Source organism: Globicephala melas, chromosome 9 (assembly GCF_963455315.2).
Source record: "Globicephala melas chromosome 9, mGloMel1.2, whole genome shotgun sequence".
Classification (NCBI taxonomy): Eukaryota; Metazoa; Chordata; class Mammalia; order Artiodactyla; family Delphinidae; genus Globicephala; species Globicephala melas.
The window spans coordinates 85423831-85446283 of NC_083322.1; the positions used below are offsets into that span (position 1 = coordinate 85423831).

General features: G+C 38.8%; 2 protein-coding genes across 3 annotated transcripts in view; one reads left to right on the top strand and one right to left on the bottom strand.

Annotated features, from left to right (window-relative positions):
• Positions 1 to 15269, top strand: part of LRRC17 (leucine rich repeat containing 17) — a 31146-nt gene extending 15877 nt beyond the window's left edge. The window contains exons 2-4 of one of the 2 annotated variants that reach the window (XM_030834325.2): positions 2397 to 3295; positions 10583 to 10738; positions 14751 to 15269. In XM_030834325.2, coding sequence (XP_030690185.2) covers positions 2533 to 3295; positions 10583 to 10738; positions 14751 to 15148 — 1317 coding nt within the window. In that variant the 5' untranslated portion in view covers positions 2397 to 2532 and the 3' untranslated portion in view covers positions 15149 to 15269. Of the gene's footprint in view, positions 1 to 2214; positions 3296 to 10582; positions 10739 to 14750 lie in introns of those variants that run through there. The other variant, XM_060304781.1, reaches the window with a different exon arrangement.
• Positions 1 to 22453, bottom strand: part of FBXL13 (F-box and leucine rich repeat protein 13) — a 185484-nt gene that overhangs the window by 99452 nt on the left and 63579 nt on the right. The window contains 1 exon segment of the mRNA XM_030834313.2: positions 20919 to 21051. Within this exon segment, the coding sequence (XP_030690173.2) occupies positions 20919 to 21051 (133 nt within the window).

Consider the following 22453-nt stretch of genomic DNA (forward strand, 5'->3'; position numbering starts at 1 on the left):
TGGAGGAGACCTGTACAAGCAGGAAAACTCCAGGTAAGGGGGTGATCCTGGCATTCACACTGCTACAATGAATAGGAAACACATCTGCCAGTTATAACCAAAGAGCCCCACGACAATAACAACAGAAATGTTATTAATTATAAATCCATTTTGAATATTTCTGTCTCTGCCAAGAATGGGCTATGTCCTAAGTAATAAGTACAAACCAAAACCAATTTCAGAATTTTAAAGATGAAAACAATTCTTAAAAATGTACAGCTCTTGACAGCAAAGGAAACCATAAACAAGACAAAAAGACAACCCTCAGAATGGGAGAAAATATTTGCAAACGAAGCAACTGACAAAGGATTAATCTCCAAAATATACAAGCAGCAGCAGCTTATGCAGCTCCATATCAAAAAAATAAACAACCCAATCCAAAAATGGGCAGAAGATGTAAATAGACATTTCTCCAAAGAAGATATACAGACTGCCAACAAACACATGAAAGAATGCTCAACATCATTAATCATTAGGGAAATGCAAATCAAAACTACAATGAGGTATCACCTCATAATGGTCAGAATGGCCATCATCAAAAAATCTACAAACAATAAATGCTGGAGAGGGTGTGGAGAAAAGGGAACCCTCTTGCACTGTTGGTGGGAATGTAAATTGATACAGCCACTATGGAGAACAGTATGGAGGTTCCTTAAAAAACTAAAAATAGAACTACCATATGACCCAGCAATCCCACTACTGGGCATATACCCTGAAAAAACCATAATTCAAAAAGAGTCATGTACCAGAATGTTCGTTGCAGCATTATTTACAATAGCCAGGACATGGAAGTAACCTAAGTGTCCATCGACAGACGAATGGATAAAGAAGATGTGGCACATATATACAATGGAATATTACTCAGCCACAAAAAGAAATGAAATTGAGTTATTTGTAGTGAGGTGGATGGACCTAGAGTCTGTCATACAGAGTGAAGTCTGAAAGAGAAAAACAAATACCGTATGCTAACACATATATATGGAATCTAAAAAAAAAAAAAAAAGGTTCTGAAGCACCTAAGGGCAGGACAGGAATAAAGATGCAGACGTAGAGAATGGACTTGAGGACAACACGGGGAGGGGGAAGGGTGAGCTGGGACGAAGTGAGAGAGTGGCATGGACATATACACACTACCAAATGTAAAATAGATAGCTAGTGGGAAGCAACCGCATAGCACAGGGAGATCAGCTTGGTGCTCTGACCATCTAGAGGGGTAGGATGGGGAGGGTGGGAGGGAGACGCAAGAGGGAGAAGATATGGGGATAGATGTATATGTATAGCTGATTGACTTTGTTATAAAGCAGAAACTAACACACCATTGTAAAGCAATTATACTCCAATAAAGATGTTAAAAAAAATGTGCAGCTCTTGGAAGTCATCAGTAATACTTAAGGGAAGAATAGATACCAAAAAATATAATAACTAAATTTATGAGATTATTAATATTTTTATAGAGTGGTTACCTGAATGCATGCAATTCAAATATTTATCAAGAACCTGCTATGTGCTAGAAACTCTACAGGTACTGGAAATACAGCAGTGAACAAAATAGAGAAAAATTCCTGCCCTTAGGAAGTTTACATCCTAGTTGGGGGAGAAGGACAATAAACAAAAGAAACAAAATATCTATTTTGACAGATGGTGATACGTGCCCTGGAGAGAAATAAAACCAGAAACGGAATAGAGGGCAACCAGCGAGTGGGAAGGGGTACTACTTTTAAATAGAGCAATCAGAGAAGGTTTTGCTGAGAAGGTGACATTTAAGCCAAGATGTGCAGGAAATGACAAGGACAGTTGCAGTTTAGCCTGAGCATTTCTGGAGCCCACCTTCAACATGATTGGTGATTGGGAGACAGTAAAGGAAAGAAAAAAATAAGCTCAGGAGAACATTCATTGGAGTCCAACTCTGATTTGCACATCTCAAAGCTGTAAGGAGAATCCCTTTAATTTCTTGAATCCAGTTTCAGTTTTCATAATGCTAAGTCCTAACAATGTGGAGTACTTCCCCTGGATCAGGCACTGCGAAGTGTTTGATGCACATGAGCCTGTTTCATCTTCCCAACAATACTAGAGGTATCCTCAGTCCCACTTTACAGATGCTGAAGATGAGGTTAAATAATTAGCCTGAGGTCACACAGTTCAGCAAGTAGAAGAGCCTTGATTCACACTCAGGGCCCAAACATTTAGCTACCAAACCAGGCAAGTAGGAGGGTGTGGAGACTTCTACACCACTCTTCTGCATGTGCCTTTATTAACGGAATGCCTTTGCTTAAAAATAAAAGTAACTTGAAAACTTGCTATTATTTGTCAGTTGCGTTGCTCACAATGGTCTCTTATTTTTTCCTCCTGCAATCTAGGGACTCCACCGTACCTCAGCTGGGCCTCATTGTTCCTGAACTGCATTAGTTAAGATTACGCAAACGTGGATTTCAAAGGAATACTTTCATTGTTCCATCTGTCACACCAAGTAATTGGGGCCAGCTGGATGTCAGGATGCGCGTGGTAACCATCTTAATCCTGCTCTTCTTTTGTAAAGCCGCTGAGTGCAAAGGAAGCCCTGGGGGTGCGAGAAACCGAGTGAATCACAGCCGGGCTGGTGGGAGCCGGAAGGGCTCCAGCCTGGTCAAACGCTACGCTCCAGGCCTCCCCTGTGAAGTGTACACATATCTTCACGAGAAATACTTAGATTGTCAAGAGAGAAAACTAGTTTATGTGCTGTCCGGCTGGCCTCAGGATTTACTGCACATGCTATTAGCAAGAAACAAAATCCGCGTACTGAAGAACAGCATGTTTTCCAAGTTTAAAAAGCTGAAAAGCTTGGATTTACAGCAGAATGAGATCTCCAAAATTGAGAGTGAGGCTTTCTTTGGTTTAAATAAACTTACCACTCTCTTACTGCAGCACAACCAGATGAAAGTCTTGACAGAGGAAGTGTTCATTTACACACCTCTCCTGAGCTACCTGCGTCTCTATGACAATCCCTGGCATTGTACTTGTGAGATGGAAACGCTTATTTCAATGTTGCAGATTCCAAGGAACCGGAATTTGGGGAACTACGCCAAGTGTGAAAGCCCACAAGGACTAAAAAATAAAAAACTGAGGCAGATAAAATCTGAACAGTTGTGTAATGAAGAAGAAAAGGCACATTTGGATCCAAAACCCCAAGTGTCAGGGAAACCCCCAGTCATCAAGCCTGAGGTGGACTCTTGCCACAACTACGTGTTTCCCATACGAACACTGGACTGCAAAAGAAAAGGTTTGTAAGTTTCTTACTTTTTCGTTTTCATGGATGATTAAAAATGCTTTCTGAGTCTTAGGAATTTCTGCATCCCACCATGACTTAGAATTTTGGGAGCATTTCCACCAGAAATCTTTCCCCAATGACAGTGGAATTTACCCGAGCTCAAGGTGGTTAGTGATTTGGGGAACATTAGAGGAGGGTAGGAGGTATGCTCAGGAGGGGCAGCCATTTGGGTCCTACTCTTATTTGCTCATTGCAAGCTGTGGCTGTAAGAAATTTCTTTAATTTTAAATCCAATGTAATTTAACTTATGTAGGTAAACCAGTGGGTATGAAATCAAGTGCCAGTGCTGTCTGTATAACCTGATTTACACCAATTAAATTCAAAACATGGTATGCATCTGTGGGGCGATAATAACCTCAAGGAAAACCATGTGCAGAGCAGGACAGGTGAGAACACCAGGAGAAGGAAGCCAAGTGGGCTGTAGTGATGGCGTGTCTGTAGTTCTTATAATTTAGTCTCAGAGTTTTCAAAAATGCTTGCTAACATCCTGTATCTTAATTGTTCCCAAATTATCCAAAATAAAACATAAGAATATTGAAAAAAAACTAAGTTGAAAGTATTAATCCAAGAACTATGCGACTAAGAATAGCTTTCTAGACTATTACTTACTTTCTGCAAATCATTACTTGCTTTTACATCGCACACAATCTTGGGCTAGTAGTGTGCGGGATTTGTGCATACAGGACAAATACATGAAATAAGAAAACAGATGGGAGATTTCAGTAAGGCTCCTGACATGTTAGTGAAGACATTCTCAAAGTGTGGTCTGGGCACCGCTAATCTATCCTAGGACAACAAGGCATTTTGAGTGTCTGTTTCATTTCTGTCATGGGTTAATAACTTATATGTAATATTAAATTAAAGCCAGATGTCATTGAATTAGGGTCATAAAGAGCATGGTATCATTCCTTCCAGTTATTTTAGGAGGGTTTGTTTTAAGAACAGAAAGGAAAGGTTAAGAGGAACATGGAGACTGGCTCCTCTCAAGGAAACCACAGGCAGGAATCTGTGGATTTTGAAGAAGCAGGAATAAATTTGTTCATTTTTCAGCGAAGTCTTGCTCAAGACTTGCTCCCTCTCTCTGACTATGGAAGGTGACACCTGGTTAGATCACACCACGACTACATGACACCAAAAGCTTTGCTTACTGTGACACTCTGTGAAGTATATATCGTTGATGCTAGAGTAGAGCAATTACAGTATCATAACCTGGGAGATGCCGTCATGGGATCCTCTGAGTTTGAGAGAAAGTGCTCATTAATTGAGAACGTACTATGCTCCAGGTATTCCACACACATGCTGTTTACAGCTGCTAACAAGGTAGTAATGATAGTATACCCATCTACAGTTGAGGAAAATGAGGCTAAGGGAGGTTCAGTCAGTTGCTCAAGGTCTCATAGGTAAGCAGCAAAACTAAGATTTGAAACTTTGTCCACCTGAGCCTGCTGGCATCCATAATTAATCTAACCATGTTCAAACAAGCAGCTGGAACAAAGAAAGCATTAAAGAATTGCAGAGAAGTCAGTACGTGAAGTTTCTCTGTAGCCAGATTGGGTGGAATTTCCCTAACACGGTTAACGGTGAGTACTTGGTGCTTCATGACAAAGAGCATGTTTTACTAGGATTTCCTTTGTGATGCTTAAAAACTTGAATTATATATTTTAAAAACTAATACAAAGCTACTATTCCTAGACTTGAGTTAGAAAACCTACTTGATATCGCTAAGGTTCTATCCTCAAGCTAATTTAAGCAACTTTTAAACATAAAAATATATAGAAGTTAAAAATCATGGCTGGAATTCAAGTATGACACTGAATTTTATCCATTGTAGTTTTCCTTACCGCATTCTATAACTAGATAATAAATGTCAAATACTGAGACTAAATGTTCAGCAGTGTTCATCTCTAACTGCCTGCCAGAGGGTAGTAATACTTTTGATTGTGCTCACATGTTGGACACTATGTAGGATCTAAAGAAGCCTAAAACATGCCATCAAGAGTGGAACTAGCAGTGATATTAATGAGAGCTGCCATCTAAATGCTCTGTGTGCCTAAGACATAGCAGTTTCATGCATTGTCATTTACTCCTCACAACCTTAAAAGAAATACTATTATTATCCTCATTTTAGGAAGGAAGAAGTAGAGGAGTAGAGAGGTTAGGTTGCCCTTTGAAGATCACATAGGCAATCCCTAAGCAGTTCCCAAGCCATTGGCCACCATGCACTGTCCTCTCTTCCTTCAAGATTCTGGGTATGCCTATTAACCAAGAAGAATATATAGAAGCCTTCTGGGTGCTTCCTTCCAATATTGAACCCTCCTCTTAGGCTCTGTACAATTCATCATGTACATGATCACACTCAAGGAACCCGAATACAGATTCCCTTAACTCGGGAATTAGTTGTGCCTTTCCTAGCTGACAGATGATGAGTCAGATGGTGTGTGTAGGGTACCTAATACATGCCATTTTGACCACATAGACCTCAAAGATCACTATTTTTGCCTTAAACATCTGACAGCAAGAAAAAGAAACAATAGCTTTATTCACTGGGTGACAGGCACTTTGCCAACAAAACTTAGTCTTTCTAAGGGAATAAATGTGAGATTAGTTGAAAGCCATGTTTATGCCATATTGAGATGGATGGATTTGCCAAAAATACATGAGAGAGTTTTAAAACTGCTTTTTAGCTTCACATTTACCAGAATAATTTACCATTTTAAGGATTTATTTTACTTCTAAGATTAGGGCTGTGGAGAATTATGACCATAAATTGTTCCCAGCTGCCTCTGAAGATAATTTCACCATTAGTTTGAACAATAATTAAGAATCTTTTATTTGCAATACACAGGGCCATTTATATCTCTTTACCTACCACTACCAAGCCTTAAGAGTAGTTCTGACATTGCTGACAATCAGGGTAGCCTACCAAATGAGAAATTACGTGGAAAAAATTTCCCAATTTCCTCCTCAAAATCAGCAAGGTTTGGTTGGGGGAGAGGCAATGCTTGCCAGGGGTGATAAGTAAATATGATATTCGTTGAAGGTTTACCAAAAACCTCAGATAGCAGCAAATAACCGTGTGGTGCCTGGTCTAGAAATGGGGACATTGACCAAATTTGATTTCTGGTCTGGGGAAATTTGTATTTGTGTAATCTTTATCAAAGACAAACATACTTCACATCAACATTTGCATTTCTCATTCAAGTTTAAGGTTAAAAACTAAAGAACTGTTTTTACTCATCACTACAACAAATAAGATTTTTCCATGTTTTTCTAAGGCTACAAGTAAAGGCTTTGGTTTGCATTTCCTGGTATTACTTGTGGATCCTATTTTTACTCAGGTCTGCTGGTAACAATGCCAAAGTTGGTTCTGCAGTTCATATTCCTCTTCCACAGGTCTGCCACGTTGCTTAAGCTGGGTTTCAGGGTGTTCTCATAAACATTTTTTTTCTACCCATTTATTTGTGGTTAACCCGCTTTAGCTTGTCCTACAATGGTTGCTTGGGACTCACCCTCATGTCCTACAGTGGTTGCTTGTCATTCACCCTCATGTCCAGCCCAGCAGATGTGGGTTCAGCAAGCAAGTACTGATAAATAGGCTGTTTTCCAGGACCTAGGAGATACTAACTCTGGTGGCAAGGAAGACCTACAGCCCTTAATGGCTTTGTAGGGCCTTGGTGAGGACTTGGGCTTTTATTCATAGTGAGATGGGAAGCAATGAAAGGGTTCTGCCATCTGGAGGATGGCAAGCCATCTGGTAAAATGACAGGATCTCACATGTTTTAACATGATCACCTGGGCTTAGGACAATATTGGGATAATCCAGACAAGAGGTGATGGTGGCTTGGCCCAATGGGGTAGCAGTGAAGGAAGAGAGGAGAGGTGGGATCCTGGGTATTTTGAAATAAAACTCTATTCCTCTTTTAAAAATCTTCTAAGAAAATGCCACAGCCATTCTCAATAATTATTCCAAATGCTAAATGTCAAGAAATTATTTCTTCAAGTGTCTCTGTGGTTTTCACTTTTTCCTGGGATATCCATCTCCTTGTTTACGTGTAGTGCCCAAGAGAGAATATAGCTCTCCAGTCAGGGTCTTGCTGGTCCTAAAGGGAGGATTACCTCAGCGTTGCAACATTATAATAAGTTCAAGTCTTAAAATCTTTCACCTTTCTATATGTTGGCAGACACAACTCTAGGTCAAACAAAACAATGTCTTATCGGAGGATGGAAATAAAGTCAATCCAAATTTTCAAAGCATTTTTATTACAAGAGGGCTCAATATTCCTGAATCATTAAACTCAACACATTTAATGAGCTCATTATTTCCCATATGTTAGTTAGATAATTTTGTTGCTGCCTAAGAAACTACCCCAAAACTCTGTGGCTTAAAACAACACACTTTATTATCTCACAGTTTCTGTAGGTCAGGAAACCAGATATGGGTTAGCTGAGTCCTCTACTTCAGGATCTCTCACAAGGCTGCAACAAGATGTGGTTTCACCTGAAGGCTCAACTGGAAAAATATCCTCTTCCAAGCTCATATGACTGCTGGCAGGATTCAGTTCCTCAAGGACTGTTGGACTGAGAGCCAGAGTTCCTTGCTGGTTGCTGGCCAGAGGCCAGCCTTCATTACTTGCCATGTGAGCCTCTCCAAAATGGCAATTGCTTCATCAAAGCCAGCAAAAGAGAGTCTGCTAGCCAGACAAAAGTCACAATTTCTTATAACCTAATTATGGAAGTGAGCTCCTATCATATTTGCTGCATTCTATTATTAGAAGCAAGTCACTAGGTTCAGCCCATACTTAAGGGGAAGAGTTTATACAAGGGCATGAATATCAGTAGAGGAGATTGTTGCATGACATTTTAGAAGCTGGCTGCCACATACCACTTATTTATTTATGATATATTAGGCACTTCCCTCAGGAAGCTTCCATGGCAAGGAGGGTGCAAAAATGAAAAAAATCAGTAAGATGTACCCTGCGCCTGATGCTGATTAACTGCCATTGAGAAAAAGCAGGAAATGGTATTATCATTGCTGTTGTTGCCTACTTGAAAGCAGGGAGATGTCATTTTAAATACAGAGCCAGAAAGGTCTTATGGCCATTCCAATATATTGACCCCCACCCCAGTTGCTCCCCAATCCCCACTTAACCCTACATGACAAGCTTGAGGATTCTAAGCAGATGGAACAGCGTAAGTGAAGCAGAAAGGTACCATGAATAGGCAGCAGAGCATAGTGGTTAGAAGCATAGTTTGGGGGGCTAGCATGTCTGTGTTTAACTCCTAGAGTGTGTACCAAACGTAAAATAGATAGCTAGTGGGAAGCAGCCGCATAGCACAGGGAGATCAGCTCCGTGCTTTGTGACCACCTAGAGGGGTGGGATAGGGAGGTTGGGAGGGAGGGAGATGCAAGAGGGAAGAGATATGGGAACATATGTGTATGTATAACTGATTCACTTTGTTATAAAGCAGAAACTAACACACCATTGTAAAGCAATTATACTCCAATAAAGATGTTAAAAAACAAAAAACAACCCCAAACACTCAAGGCAGAGATACAGCAGCAAAATTGTCAGCTGCTTCCCTTTATACCCGCTGAGCCTGGGTGTTATAAAAAAAAAAAAAATCCTCGAGTGTGACTATGGGCAAGTTGTGCCTCAGTTTCTTCATCTGTAAAATGGGGATAATGTACTTAGCTCATAGGGTTCTTGTCACATAATACTTGTTAGGGCACCTAGAAAAAGTTCTTGTACATAGGTACTAAGATACCAAGATCCCATCAAGAAGAAAAAGCAAATTTAATAGTAATACGGATACCAAAGAAGGAACTACCAATACCATCCCATTAACCATGGATTCTGAGCTGTTAAAAGAAGGGGGGATGTAAGACTGAGTCTTTATGAAAGTAAACATACTATGAGTTAAGAAATCATATATACCAGAAGGGGTTTTTAAAAAATATTTGGAAAACATTATCAGTAAGTCAGTTATTCTATAGCAAAAAGGGAATTATGGATAAATGGATACCACCTTTCATAAACTTACTGTACCTAGTTCAAGGAATTTCTACTTATTCAGAAAGTCTTTGGGTCATGCTGTGTCTCAGGTGTGAACTAATCTGGACATTTTATTTGTTGCTTCTAATTTTCTTTTGTCTGAACAGGTTTGCTTCTCTTCACAGGCTTCACTTGCCCTACTTAAAATTGAATAAAACCTTTTCAGAATATTTTGCTAAAGATTAAAAGAAAGGGCAAGTATTATGCTAAACTATAAAATAAACACACTTTATAGTATTTTAAAGCATGATTTAAAGACAAATATAAATAGTAAGAGATAAATTAGGTGAACCTTGATTTCCTATTAACCTATGAAAAATAACTGGGCTCCTCTTCCAGAGGCTTTTTTGTAGTCGTAGTCATTGTTGACTCAGTAGTAGTAGTAGCAGTAGTAGCAGCACTATTGTTATTACTGTTTCTCCTGAGGAGTCCAATTACTTCAGTACCTTGGGAAGAGTCAGGGAGGAGTGGTGGAGTATAAATTATGTCACAAGGATTCAGGGAATAAGCGGGTGATGAAGAAGCAGGGGGAGCAGATGAGGACTATTCTTTCTCCAATTTTAGCATCCAAGGAAAGGAGAAATGAGGTAACAGCCTGAGGGTCATCAGGGTGGAGGGCTTTTTGTTTCTTTTTTAGGATGGCAAGATCTGTGCTTATTTGTTAACAGAAGGAGTCTGAGGAGAGGGATAAAAGGAAGATGCAACAAAGAGGCAATAATTAATACTGAAAGCTCTTAGAGGAGTGGGAAGGGAATGGGAGGGGAGGCAGGAAGAGTGGTTTGATTTGTGGGTTTCATTTTGTTTCAGCTTTCTGTTTTTAAGAGCGTCCCAGGTGATTCTAACAGGCGGCCAGGCTTGAGCCCCACCACGCCGCCTGATGCCCAGCCAGCTGAGCTGCACTGCCTGCTGTCCTGCTCTTGATTTCTTGCCGCCTCTAGGAAGTTTCTCAGAACAGTTCAGCAGGGAGTGATATCTGCTCCTCTAAGTGTGATGCACTTGGTTCGCTGGGCTTTGGTGGAATTTAGCATATTCTAAGGCTTGTTCATATAGTAATGTTCTTTGGCTTTAGATGGGATATCCTTTTTCCCTTCAAGAGCTGACTCTTCAGTCACACAGGGATAAGAGTGATAGAACAAATGGGGGCAAGAGGAGAGCTTAATAACCTGAACATTTTTATTTTTTCCAGAGTTGAAGAAAGTTCCAAACAACATCCCTCCAGACATTGTTAAACTTGACTTGTCACACAACAAAATCAACCAGCTTCGACCCAAGGAGTTTGAAGATGCTCATGAGCTAAAGAAATTAAACCTCAGCAGCAACGGCGTTCAATTCATAGATCCCGGTAAGTTCCACAGAATAGCCCTTTAAACAGGTGACAGGTGTTCTCTGTTTTTTTATTATGGCAACAATTTTTTTTTTTTTTTTTTTTGCGGTACACGGGCTTCTCACTGTCGTGGCCTCTCCCGTTGCGGAGCACAGGCTCCGGACGCGCAGGCTCAGCGGCCATGGCTCACGGGCCCAGCTGCTCCGCGGCATGTGGGATCTTCCCGGACTGGGGCACGAACCCACGTCCCCTGCATCGGCAGGCGGACTCTCAACCACTGCGCCACCAGGGAAGCCCATGGCAACATTTATAGTAAATACAATTTAGTTTTTAAAAAACTGGTAAGAAGTTTGAATTTAAATGAAACATGGTGCTTATAGTAGAACTTGCTTGGCCCTCAGAAATATTTGCCAAACTGTTGCTTTATGAAGTATGTAATAAGCAACAATTATTCAGTTGGTCCAAATAAAAGAAGTGTTTTGTAGAATATATTTTAAAAATAAGAGTATATGGCTAGGGCTTCCCTGGGGCACAGTGGTTAAGAATCCACCTGCCAATGCAGGGGACACGGGTTCGAGCCCTGGTCCAGGAAGATCCCACGTGCCATGGAGCAGCTAAGCCCCTGAACCACAGCTACTGAGCCTGCGCTCTAGAGCCCACACGCCACAACTACTGAAGCCTGCGCACCTAAAGCCCATGCTCCGCCACAAGAGAAGGCACCACAATGAGAAGCCCGCGTACCGCAGCAAAGAGTAGTCCCGGCTCACCACAACTAAAGAAAACCCGCACGCAGTAATGAAGACCCAAAGCAGCCAAAAAAAAAAATACATAGGGTATGTGGCTAGTGGTCAGTAATATGCTAAACATGTCGTGATTTTTAAAAGGAAATTCAGATCTGGCATTTTCTTTACTTTTCATTAAGTCCAAACTTATTTAAAGTAAGACTTTAACTTGTTTAAAGTAAATTTGAAACAATCTGCTAAGCAGAATAAATTAAGCTCATAAAATTAAGATCTAGGGCTTCCCTGGTGGCGCAGTGGTTGAGAGTCCGCCTGCCGATGCAGGGGATGTGGGTCGTGCCCCGGTCCGGGAAGATCCCACATGCTGCGGAGAGGCTGGGCCCGTGAGCCATGGCCGCTGAGCCTGCACGTCCGGAGCCTGTGCTCCGCAACGGGAGAGGCCACAACAGTGAGAGGCCCGCGTACCGCAATAAAAAAAAAAAAAAAAAAGATCTAGTGTGCTCATAAATTAAGATAAAATGTGCTCAAACTAGAGCCAGAGGGATTTTATCTAATCCTAAATGAAGATCAATTCTCTTTTCCATCCTTCAAATCTCTTCTCCATTTGCTAAGCAAAGCCTCTGACAAAAATGAGCATGGTAAGTTAACTCACTGAATTTTAGAAAGAACTGAGAATTACTGCAGTGCTGATCAGATTTGTAACGTACATAATATTTGTGCCTTCGCAGTGCGTTCATAATTTGAAAAGCTGTCTTTAAAAATGTGTATTACTACTATTAATAGTGCAATGTTAATGTCATAAACGTTTTGAGTACAATTGTTTCTTGTTTTCTTAAAGGTAATTTAATACCATTAACAGAACATTAGGATTTTAACATTGTAGAAGTAAAAACTGAAAATGAATATTCTAGAGCTACCAAGGCATATTTTAGTATTAATAACATTTGTAAATATTAAGAAATCATAATTTTAAAAAACTTTGAAAGGAACAGCAATATGCTACACTCATACCTTAGCCTGTACAGATAGTGTAAACTTGGGAGTATCTTAAAATTTTGAGATCAAAAGCAATTTTCATTTTACATTGAATAAGAATACTATAGAGATACTCTTCTCCCAAACGTAAGCGATCATTGTATTAGTGTGCAGGTCAGTCACTGGTAGCCGGTCTCCACAAAGCCAGGCCACAGGGTGAAGAATCTGGAGGTGGAGATCCTCTTTTGCTGAATGAGAACCAAAGAACTGCAAGACAAGCATGCCTGTCTCGGGTCCCTGGGCAAGTGTCTAATCCCCCCCCCCCCGCTCCCCCCCGCCGCCCCCCCCCTCGCCCGCATGCAGCAACAAAGACCCAACGGAGGCAAAAATAAATAAATAATTTTTTTTTTTAAGAAAAGAGAAGAGGTCTTCCCTGGTAGCGCAGTGTTTGAGAGTCCGCCTGCCAATGCAGGGGACACGGGTTCGTGCACTGGTCCTGGAAGATCCCACATGCCGTGGAGCAGCTGGGCCCGTGAGCCGTGGCCGCTGAGCCTGCGCGTCCGGAGCCTGTGCCCCGCACCGGAGAGGCCACAACAGTGAGAGGCCGCGTCCCGTTAAAAAAAAAAAAAAAGAAAGAAAAAGAAAATTGTGAGATCATTAACTCACAAAATGTTTGCAAATTTTTTAAAATGCAGTGTCTTCAGAACTATCATTGCAAGGGCTGACCTTTTGCTCCTCCCCAGCCACCTGCTCCCCTCTCCCAATGACCCAAGTCATTGCTTTGCACCAAAATAGACTTCTTTTAGGGGGAATTAAGGGTTTTGTCTGAGAACAAATGATATGAAAATAGTTAATGGTATTAGTTTGAGAGCATATTTTTCAAATTCAAAATAAGGGCATTGTATGCTCTGAGGAGAGTATTTTAAAAGAGCAATGAGAAAATGTTTGAAACAAACAAAATATTTGAAATCAGCATTGACCTGTAAATTCTAGAGTAGCTGGTCAGTTTACATCAACTGAAGTAGGGATAATTTAGGTTTAGATTTCTTTACTCTCAGAGGGGAAAAAAAAGCTTTCTGTTGTATTATTTTGTGTTATGTGTTTGCTATTTGTTTTAATTATCCACCCTCCAGCAGAATTAAATACATATGGATTCAAAGCTGATAGCTACCATAGCTTGCCAAAATACAACCAGATGTCTTAAAAATGTTGATAAAAATTTTTTTGGTTTTGGACAATAGAAGAATATAATTCCTTCCCCCGGGAAGGAAACTGGGAAACGGCTATTTTCTAGGCATTTTCAGAGTTATATCCCAGAGAGCTGTCAAATCACCCCCAAACACGTTTCTCATTTTTTATGCACTTATGTCTTACATTTGAGATATTTTCCTAATTCATGCCTTTTTTGTGGCAACTTTCCAGTGAGTATTAAAAAATGCACATGAGCACAAAGTACATTTTTACAAATTAACTTAAAACTGATTTTTCAAATAAAATATTGTATTCTAGTCAATTTAATCAAGGGGAAAGCTTTGTCTGAGTAAAAACATATTTCAGAATTTTACATTTAGACACGTATACTGTTAGGGAAATATAATTAAAACCGAAGTCTTCACCCAACACAGAAATCCTCTCCACAATGGTAAAGAGAAAGAAGATTCTTTTATTATTGAATAAGCATTAAACCAGAATGTGATGTACATCACAGGCAATCTGCTAAGAGATTGCAGAGACAGAAGGAAATCTCACCCTTTGTATAGCCAAGCAGATACAACCTAATACATACGTGTTTTCAGGATAAATAATAGCTAGTTCTTAAGTAAGAAGACTTGCCAGCACCGTTTGTCAAACATTGTTCATTCTAACCTTACTCGCAAGTGAGTTGGCATCTGTGTTAGCTAATTGGCTTTATCAAGAGGAAAACAAACTTCTATCTTTATGACAAGAGGTGATTTTGTGACTTGGAAGAAGGCTCCTACCCCCCCCCCACAGAAACTGGGAGACAGGTGTTCTCTCCCTTGATGTTTCCATTTCAAAGAGATGGCTCCCAGGTTCTTAAGAAGGATGATCCTCATAAAGCTGAAAAAGGCCTCTTTAGCCTTCTAAAGGATATATACACATTTCAAAGAGAAGAGAAAGTACGTGCAAGTTTTCTAAAGTAAGAACGCTGAGAAAAAGGCGGGGAGGGAAATCTTTTCCTTTATTTTCAATAGAGAGAATTAACTCTCTTATTTTTTATTTAAATTTGTCCTTATAATATACAGTGCACTTAACCCAATTACCCAATTGGTTTAATAAATATTTTCTGTTTCTAGCTGCTTTTTTAGGACTCACACATTTAGAAGAGTTAGATTTATCAAACAACAGTCTGCAAAACTTTGACTATGGAGTATTAGAAGACTTGTATTTTTTGAAACTCTTGTGGCTCAGAGATAACCCTTGGAGATGTGACTACAACATCCACTACCTCTACTACTGGTTAATGCATCACTACAACGTGCACTATAATGGCCTGGAGTGCAAAATGCCCGAAGAATACAAAGGGTGGTTTGTGGGAAAATATGTTCGGAGTTACTATGAAGAATGCCCCAAAGACAAATTACCAGCATACCCTGAAACATTTGACCAGGATACAGAAGATGACGAATGGGAAAAAATACATAAGGATCACACAGCAAAGAAACAAAGTGTAAGAATCACTATTGTGGGATAACTTAGAAATTGTTCTGGTTGCAGCTAATTTTGTATTTGCTAAACTGGTGTTGGAAAACCACATGTTTAGATTTTGATTAACTGTTTTACCTGTTTAGGCGAGGTTACCCAGCTAAAGGAAGGTTCCCTTAATTATTATTATTGTTGTCACAGTATAGTAATCAAGGGAATACTCTCATGCTGCTTGCCTGCCTGTTTGCAGAACAGCTTTTGATGGTGACTCCACACTGGTAACCTGCAGGAGTTGGGTCCTAATGATGGCGTTAGGAGGTCGTAATGTTCTGTATAGATGTTTTTATTGCTTTTTGAAAATTAAAAAAACCTGGTTCATTTTTATATGCTTTTCAAGAGCTGCTTGCACATACCTAAAGATGATCAAAATGAAGAGATACAAATGCTTAGTAATAATAAAATGTAATTCTCTCCCCTCTGCCCCCCAACTTTTTTTTTTCAGTAAGTCAGCTTGTGCATTGAATAAATTTCCATTTCTGATTCCTGTGCACTCCAAAATGAGGTCCTGGTAAACCCAAATTCTCAACTACTTTTCACTGATCCTTGCAAAAAACTGTCAAGCTAGACCTGAAGGAGAATTGCCACAGGCAATAAGCCAAGAATCTGAGAATTATATTAGAGACGGCTCAGAAGATGGGACTCTCAGAAGCAGTTGTAGATGATGTGAACATGAGCTCTGAACAGGTATAAACACTAGTAAATGTGGAAACAGCACTGGTTTTTTAACAGAGTTCAGACTAGGAAGCCACCTGTCAGTGGGAAGGATCTGAGAGCCCTTCCTGCTAAGCTAATATGTCAAGGAACATAAAACAGGATGAAATTAGGATTCAGGGTCAGGATTTGGGATGAAAAAGAAGCAAACAGAAAGGGAAGTGATATCAGAAGCAACTGAGGGCAGAGGTGGTACCCAAGAGAAGCCCCATGATTTGCGTTGCAGGTTAAAATTAGTTCACCTGGAGAAACAATAACCAGAAAGAGAGGAAGTTTCTGGAGACTGACCCATCAGTTTGTATTTTGATAGTACTGTACTATTAGAAAAATAAAATGCAAAGAAATATGTACATATCATTAGAAATACCACTTTTTCCTTTTTATGCAGATTTTCTTTTCACTGAGTTGAATATATTTCCATTTCTTATATCAAGGTATTCATACAAAGTTTGACAACTGGTCTTATCTGATACTTGTACAAATTTCCAAAGTATAGAACGTGGTAAATAACAAAGAGTATTAAGCATTTTTTTTTTTTTTGGCTGCACCACACGGCTTGCAGGATCTTAGTTCCCCAACCAGGGATTGAACCCAGGCCACAGCAGTGAAAGCACCAAGTCCTAACCACTGGTCCTCCAGGGAATTCCCTTGAACATTTCTTAAACACCTGTTAGAGGCCAGACACTGTGCTAAGAGCTTCACGTATTCTATTTCTAATTCTCACAAGATCCCTCTGAGGTACATAATATTATCTGCCTTTTCTAGATGAGGAAACCGAGGCTTAGTATGTAGGTAACTTGGATAGAGCCACAAAGCTGGCAGGTGGCAGAGCCTGGATTCAGGTCCGCCTAAGTCCTTTCTACTGTGCAAGGATACAGAGCACTCTAAATGTTACCTTTAGTCATGGCTGCCTCACATCAGAACTTCCAGAAACAGACACTAAAAGAATAGTATGTGCTTTTTCTCCTGAAACACTTATGAGGGCAGGTGATAATCTTTGGGTCATGTCAGTTAATTCTATTAATATGTATAGGAAACCAAGAGAGTGGGAAGCTGGAACAATTGCTGGAGCTGGTGGTTCAGGAAATGACACTGGATTGTAAGGTTCTAACCAATATGCGCATTTTATCAATGGTTTGGGTCAGGGTGGAGACTTAGAAATACTGGTTCTCAATGCAAATTCTCACATTGTTCAACATGAGGTATTGAAGGTAGCAGTTAAGTTTGAAGTGTTACCAGAGAGATGTAATAAATTCACTTATTGTTGATGAGCACTCAGAGTGGAATATTAAATAAAGCATCCAAGATTTGATGGTGGAGAATGCCAGGTGGGACCTCAGTGGAAGACAGAGGCACACAGTGGGAATGTGAGGGTTCTGGAAAGAAATAAGGGCATTAAATCTGATTCAGAGAAAGGGCCCAAGTTACTCTCTGGTTTAATGTTTGAAGGCTAGCTGGGAATTTTATTGGTTTATTTTTATATTCAGGATCATTCCCAGGGATCTATTTGAAAATAAAGCTCTGGAACACATCATGATAGAAATTGATCCAGACCATCCAAAAGTAAGTCATTTAGAATTGCTAATATCTCCCAGGGCCAAAATTTAAATACATTTTTAAAAGCTTAAAATTTGCTCTTTTTTTGTATCTGAGTTTATATTTTTTCAGGGAAGCATAGTTGATCAGTGATGGAATTAATAATTAGATACCTCCTCTTCTGCTAATTTCTTTTTTTAATTAATTTTTATTGGAATATAGTTGATTTATAATGTTATGTTAGTTTCTGCTGTACAGCAAAGTGAATCAGTTATACATATACATATATCCACCCTTTCTGCCAACTTCATACTTGATTGATTAATAACTTGCCTTTGCAACTTCCTTCTGTTCAGTAGGTGATGAAATTCAAGAGTTTTTTTAAAAGTATATTTTATGGTAGTCAAAAATAATACAATCCTGAGATCTACATATTTGAACATATATGTTTAAATATCACTTGAGTTTTTATCCAAATACCCAAGTGTTTTTTTTTTTTCAACTAGTTCTAAGATTCTTTGATTTTTCTGAAGTAAATAAGATTTACTACAAGCTGAGTTCTCCTGAGTCCTAAGCCTGGGTCAACTCTGACCTAATTTTTGATTATTTGGGAAAGATATTAAACAGTTCAGATAATTCATTTACTAACCATCCCCTCCTCTGGAGTTTACGCCCTGGATCAATTAACGTCTGTTTCTGAGAAATCTGAACAAGTCTCCTGCTCTAGCAAATAGAAGCAATTCAGTAATGAGAATCTACTTGTCTAAATTCTGTGAGATGTTGGGGCTTCTTTCTGCAGCAGGTGGAGTGTTGGTGAATGATGGGGAGATGTAATATGTATCAGTCAACAGTGTAACAAGGGAACTCCTATAAGACCATCAGCTGCCTTTTCAGCAGAAACTCTGCACGCCAGAAGGGAGTGGCGTGATATTTTTAAAATGATAAAAGGAAAAAGAATAATCTACTCAAGGCTATCATTCAGATTCAAAGAAAAGATCAAGAGTTTTATAGACAAGCAAAAGCTGAAAGAAACTGGGTTTACAAGAAATGTTAAAGGGACTTCACTAAGTGGAAAAGAAAAGGCCACAACTAGAAATATGAAAATTACAAAAGGAAGAAAATCTCATCGGTAAAGGCAAATATACAGTAAGGATAGCACATCAACCACTTATAAAGCTAGTAGGAAGTTTAAAAGACAAAAGTAGTAAAATCATCTATATCAACAATAAGTAGTTAAGAGATGCACGAAACGAAAGATGTAAACTATGATGTCAAAAACAAACTTGGAGGGAGTAAAAATGCAGGGTTGTTAAAATGCATTCAAACTTAAGAGATTAGGAACTTAAAATAATCAAATATGTATAAAGATTGCTGTATATACACCTAATGGTAAGCACAAACCAAAAATTTATAATAGATACACACACACAAAAAGAGAAAAAAAATCCAAACAAAACACTAAAGATAGTCACCAAATCACAAGGAGAGAGATCAAAAGAAGAAAAAAATAACAAATTGGTTTAAGATGGCAGACTAAGCACGTTTCAGTTTTCCTCTCCTACCCAAATTACAAGAAATAAATGATTTTTAATCTATAATATCCTTGGAAAACAAAAAGGAATGGTCTTGGTGGATCAGAAATTAATAGTTCCTAAAAATCCAAAGGCAGACATGACCAGATTGGATGAGGAACATGCATAAGATGGCTGCTGTAAAAGATGGAGCAGCATTATATCTTTATGAAGGGTGTGTCCCAGAAATTAAAAGATATAATAATATTAACACCATTCTCATTAAAAATATGAGAAAAGGACTCAAGAACAAGACAAGATGGCTGCATATCCTTGCTACTGAAAAAAGAAGTAAAAGATACAAGATAGGAATGAATGGAAATAAAACTGTTAGTATTTCCAGATGACATGACAGTCTACCTAGAAAACCTAAAAGATTCAACCAACAAACTTAAAACCAAGAAGATAGTTTAATACGTGATCAGGTAAAATAACATCATATATAAAGCTACTGCTTTCTTCAGCACCAGCAATAACCAATTAGAATTATTCCATTTTGTGTTTTTTCTTTTTTCAATTAAAAAAATATTACAGATAACAGTTGAAACCCCTTGTGAACCTCTTCCCCATTTCCTTCAACCCTCTCCACCTTAGAGGTAACCACTATCTTGCATTTGAGGCCTTTGATTCCCATGCAAGCTTTTTATATTTTACTGTGTGTGTGTGTGTATGTACAAGTGCCCTTGAATATATAGTATTGAAATTATTTCCAAATATAAAGAGTATGGTATGATTTTACACATTGAAAAGTTGTATACAAATGGTATTAGATTATGTATATCATTCTGCAACTTGCTTTTGCCCATTAATATCTTTAGACTCATCCATGTTGATATTTACATGTGTTTATGGCATTCTTTCTCATTTTCTGAAGTCAACATGGATGTGTACTTCTTGAAATCTATTTTTTCTCTCATTTCCAGAAATACATATGGAAACTTAAAAATGTAACTCAAAGGACATATGGGTTAATGCAATGTGTTAACCCATATGTCCCCCCAAAATTCACATGTTGGAATCCTAACCCCCAATGTGATAGTATTAGGAGGTGGGGCCTTTGGGATGTAATTAAGGTGGAACTCTCATGAATAAGATTAGTGCCCTTACACAAGGTATTCCAGAGAGTGCTCTCTTCTGCTCTCTACCATGTGAGGATACAGGGAGAAGACAAAAGTCCACGACCCAGAACAAGGCCCTCACTAGAGCCCAACCACGTTGGCACCCTGATCTTGGACTTCCAGCCTCTAGAGCTATGAGAAATAAGTTTTTGTGGTTTATAAGCCACCCAGCCAAAATGAAACTTTATTATAGCAGCCTGAACTAAGACAATTAAATACAGACTTCACAAAACAGCTTGGAAAAAACTGGAAATAACCTCAATGTCCATCAATAGGAAGAAAGTTAAATAAGTTACAGTATAGCCATAGTATGGGAAAATAACTTTGTAGTTCTATATGTACTGACATGAAAAGATTTCCAAGACATAATAGAAAATATAAGACAGTATGATCCCTTTAATGTTACAAATTAAAATTGTGTATTTTTAATCACAAATACGTAAATGTATTTTAGAAAAACAGAAAGACTGATAATGTTGAGTACCATGGGGTAAGTGAATGGGTTTGAGGGAGATGAAGGTAGATTTCTGCTTCTACTGTCTATTGTTAGAATTTCTTTAATGAGAAGTTCTTATATTGTATTTTATTAGTGGATAAACTAATGACATATAGATAGAAAAATGTTAGACAAAAAAAAAAAAAAAGCAGTCAGTCAATAAGAATGACCAAAGGACCAACTCCCAGGGCATACACTCCATCAAGAGCTGGCTATATTATAGGACTTTTAAATAGTTTTAATAGGCATTCTTATGGCCTAAGGCGGTAATTGAAGTTTCCATTTTAAAATACAGGAAAGCAAGACAAACAGTTGTAATGAACATACTTACTGATCTCAAAGTTTTCAGTCGGAGAACACAACCACGAAAATTCAAGCACAGCACATTTAGACGCCATCTTTGCAAAGTAGACACTATGTGCTTATCTGTGATTATATTTTTTACTGCGGAAAAATCAATCTAAAAAGGATAAACAAAAACATTAAGAAATGAGAGAGATCTTTTGCATGTAAAACTTTAAAAATATTTTTAAAGCATCAAAGAACTAAAATTTCTTCATCTCACCACTCATTTTTTTGGGGGGGGGGTTGGGTTTTTTGTGGTCATTCCCAGGTTTAATTGCAAATAGATTTTTTTTTCATGGTCATTCCTAGGTTTAATTAAAAACAGATTCTAAATGTCCAGTCCAGGTTGACAGCTGGGAGGGCAGGGGTCTCACATCCACCCGTCAACAGAGTCAACTGTCTTAGAGTGGCCTGGATGCCCGCCTGTAATTCCAGGTGAGCCCCAAGGCTTCCCCCTTCTTCAATGTCAGTGAACTCTCCTGGGTTCATCATTAATGTGTGCCTGCTTCTTTTTTCATGAGCACAAACTATACATTGAGTCCTTGACTATAGGAAAGACAGTTTAGAGTGTGTGGTCTATAATGGCCTTTTCGTAACTCATAATTTGGAGGGAGTAGTTCTAGAGAAAAGGAAAGATGACCTGAGTGCACCTTGCTGATTATATGTAAAATTGAAGAGCACAGAGGTTTAGTGAGCTCCGAATGGCCAGGGCTGGTTGATAAACGATAACAGTATTTTTTAAATTGAAGTATAGTTGATAACAATAACATAGTATTAATACTATCTTTCAGCTAAAAGGTTAAGTATATGAACATTCACTTTCTCATTGCCTTCTGAACAAAACTATTCTTTGTGCTAAAATGTTTGTTATAGTTGCGCCACATTTGAGCACTCACTAATAAAGGAAAAAATAACTGCAAATGAAGGACAACACATTATTGAGGAAAGAGAAATTTGCTGAACATAAAGCAGCTTAACTTCCAATCCTGGCTTTGTTCTTCACTGCCATATGCTCATATTTTCTTCATCTTTACCCAATGAAGTCTTGGCAGAAGTGCTGGCTTTTTCTGCCATTTTTCTGCAAGATTTGTCCTGATTTTAATATTGTACATGTTCTTTCTCTTCCAGATCATTTGGATTTATTTATTTTTCTTCTTTATGGGTTTTCCAAAGGAAAAAGTAACACCTAATCTGTCACATAAGTAAGAGATTTATTCCTTTAAATCAGTGGTTCTTAGTGTGGTCCTGGGACCAGCAGCATCAGCATCATCCAGGAACTTGTTGGAAATGCAAATTCTCAAGCCCCACCCCAGACCTACTAAGTCAGAAACTCTGGGGGTGGCAACCATCAATCTGTCTTAACAATCCCTTCAGATGATTCTAATGCATTCTAAAGCTTAAGAATCACTGCCTTGAACTACAAGTACATCTAAGACAGGAATACTAAATTTGGTAACTAAGAGGGGTTAACTAAGACAGAAGCACATTTTCTTATTGCCATTGCTGCATAAGATGAG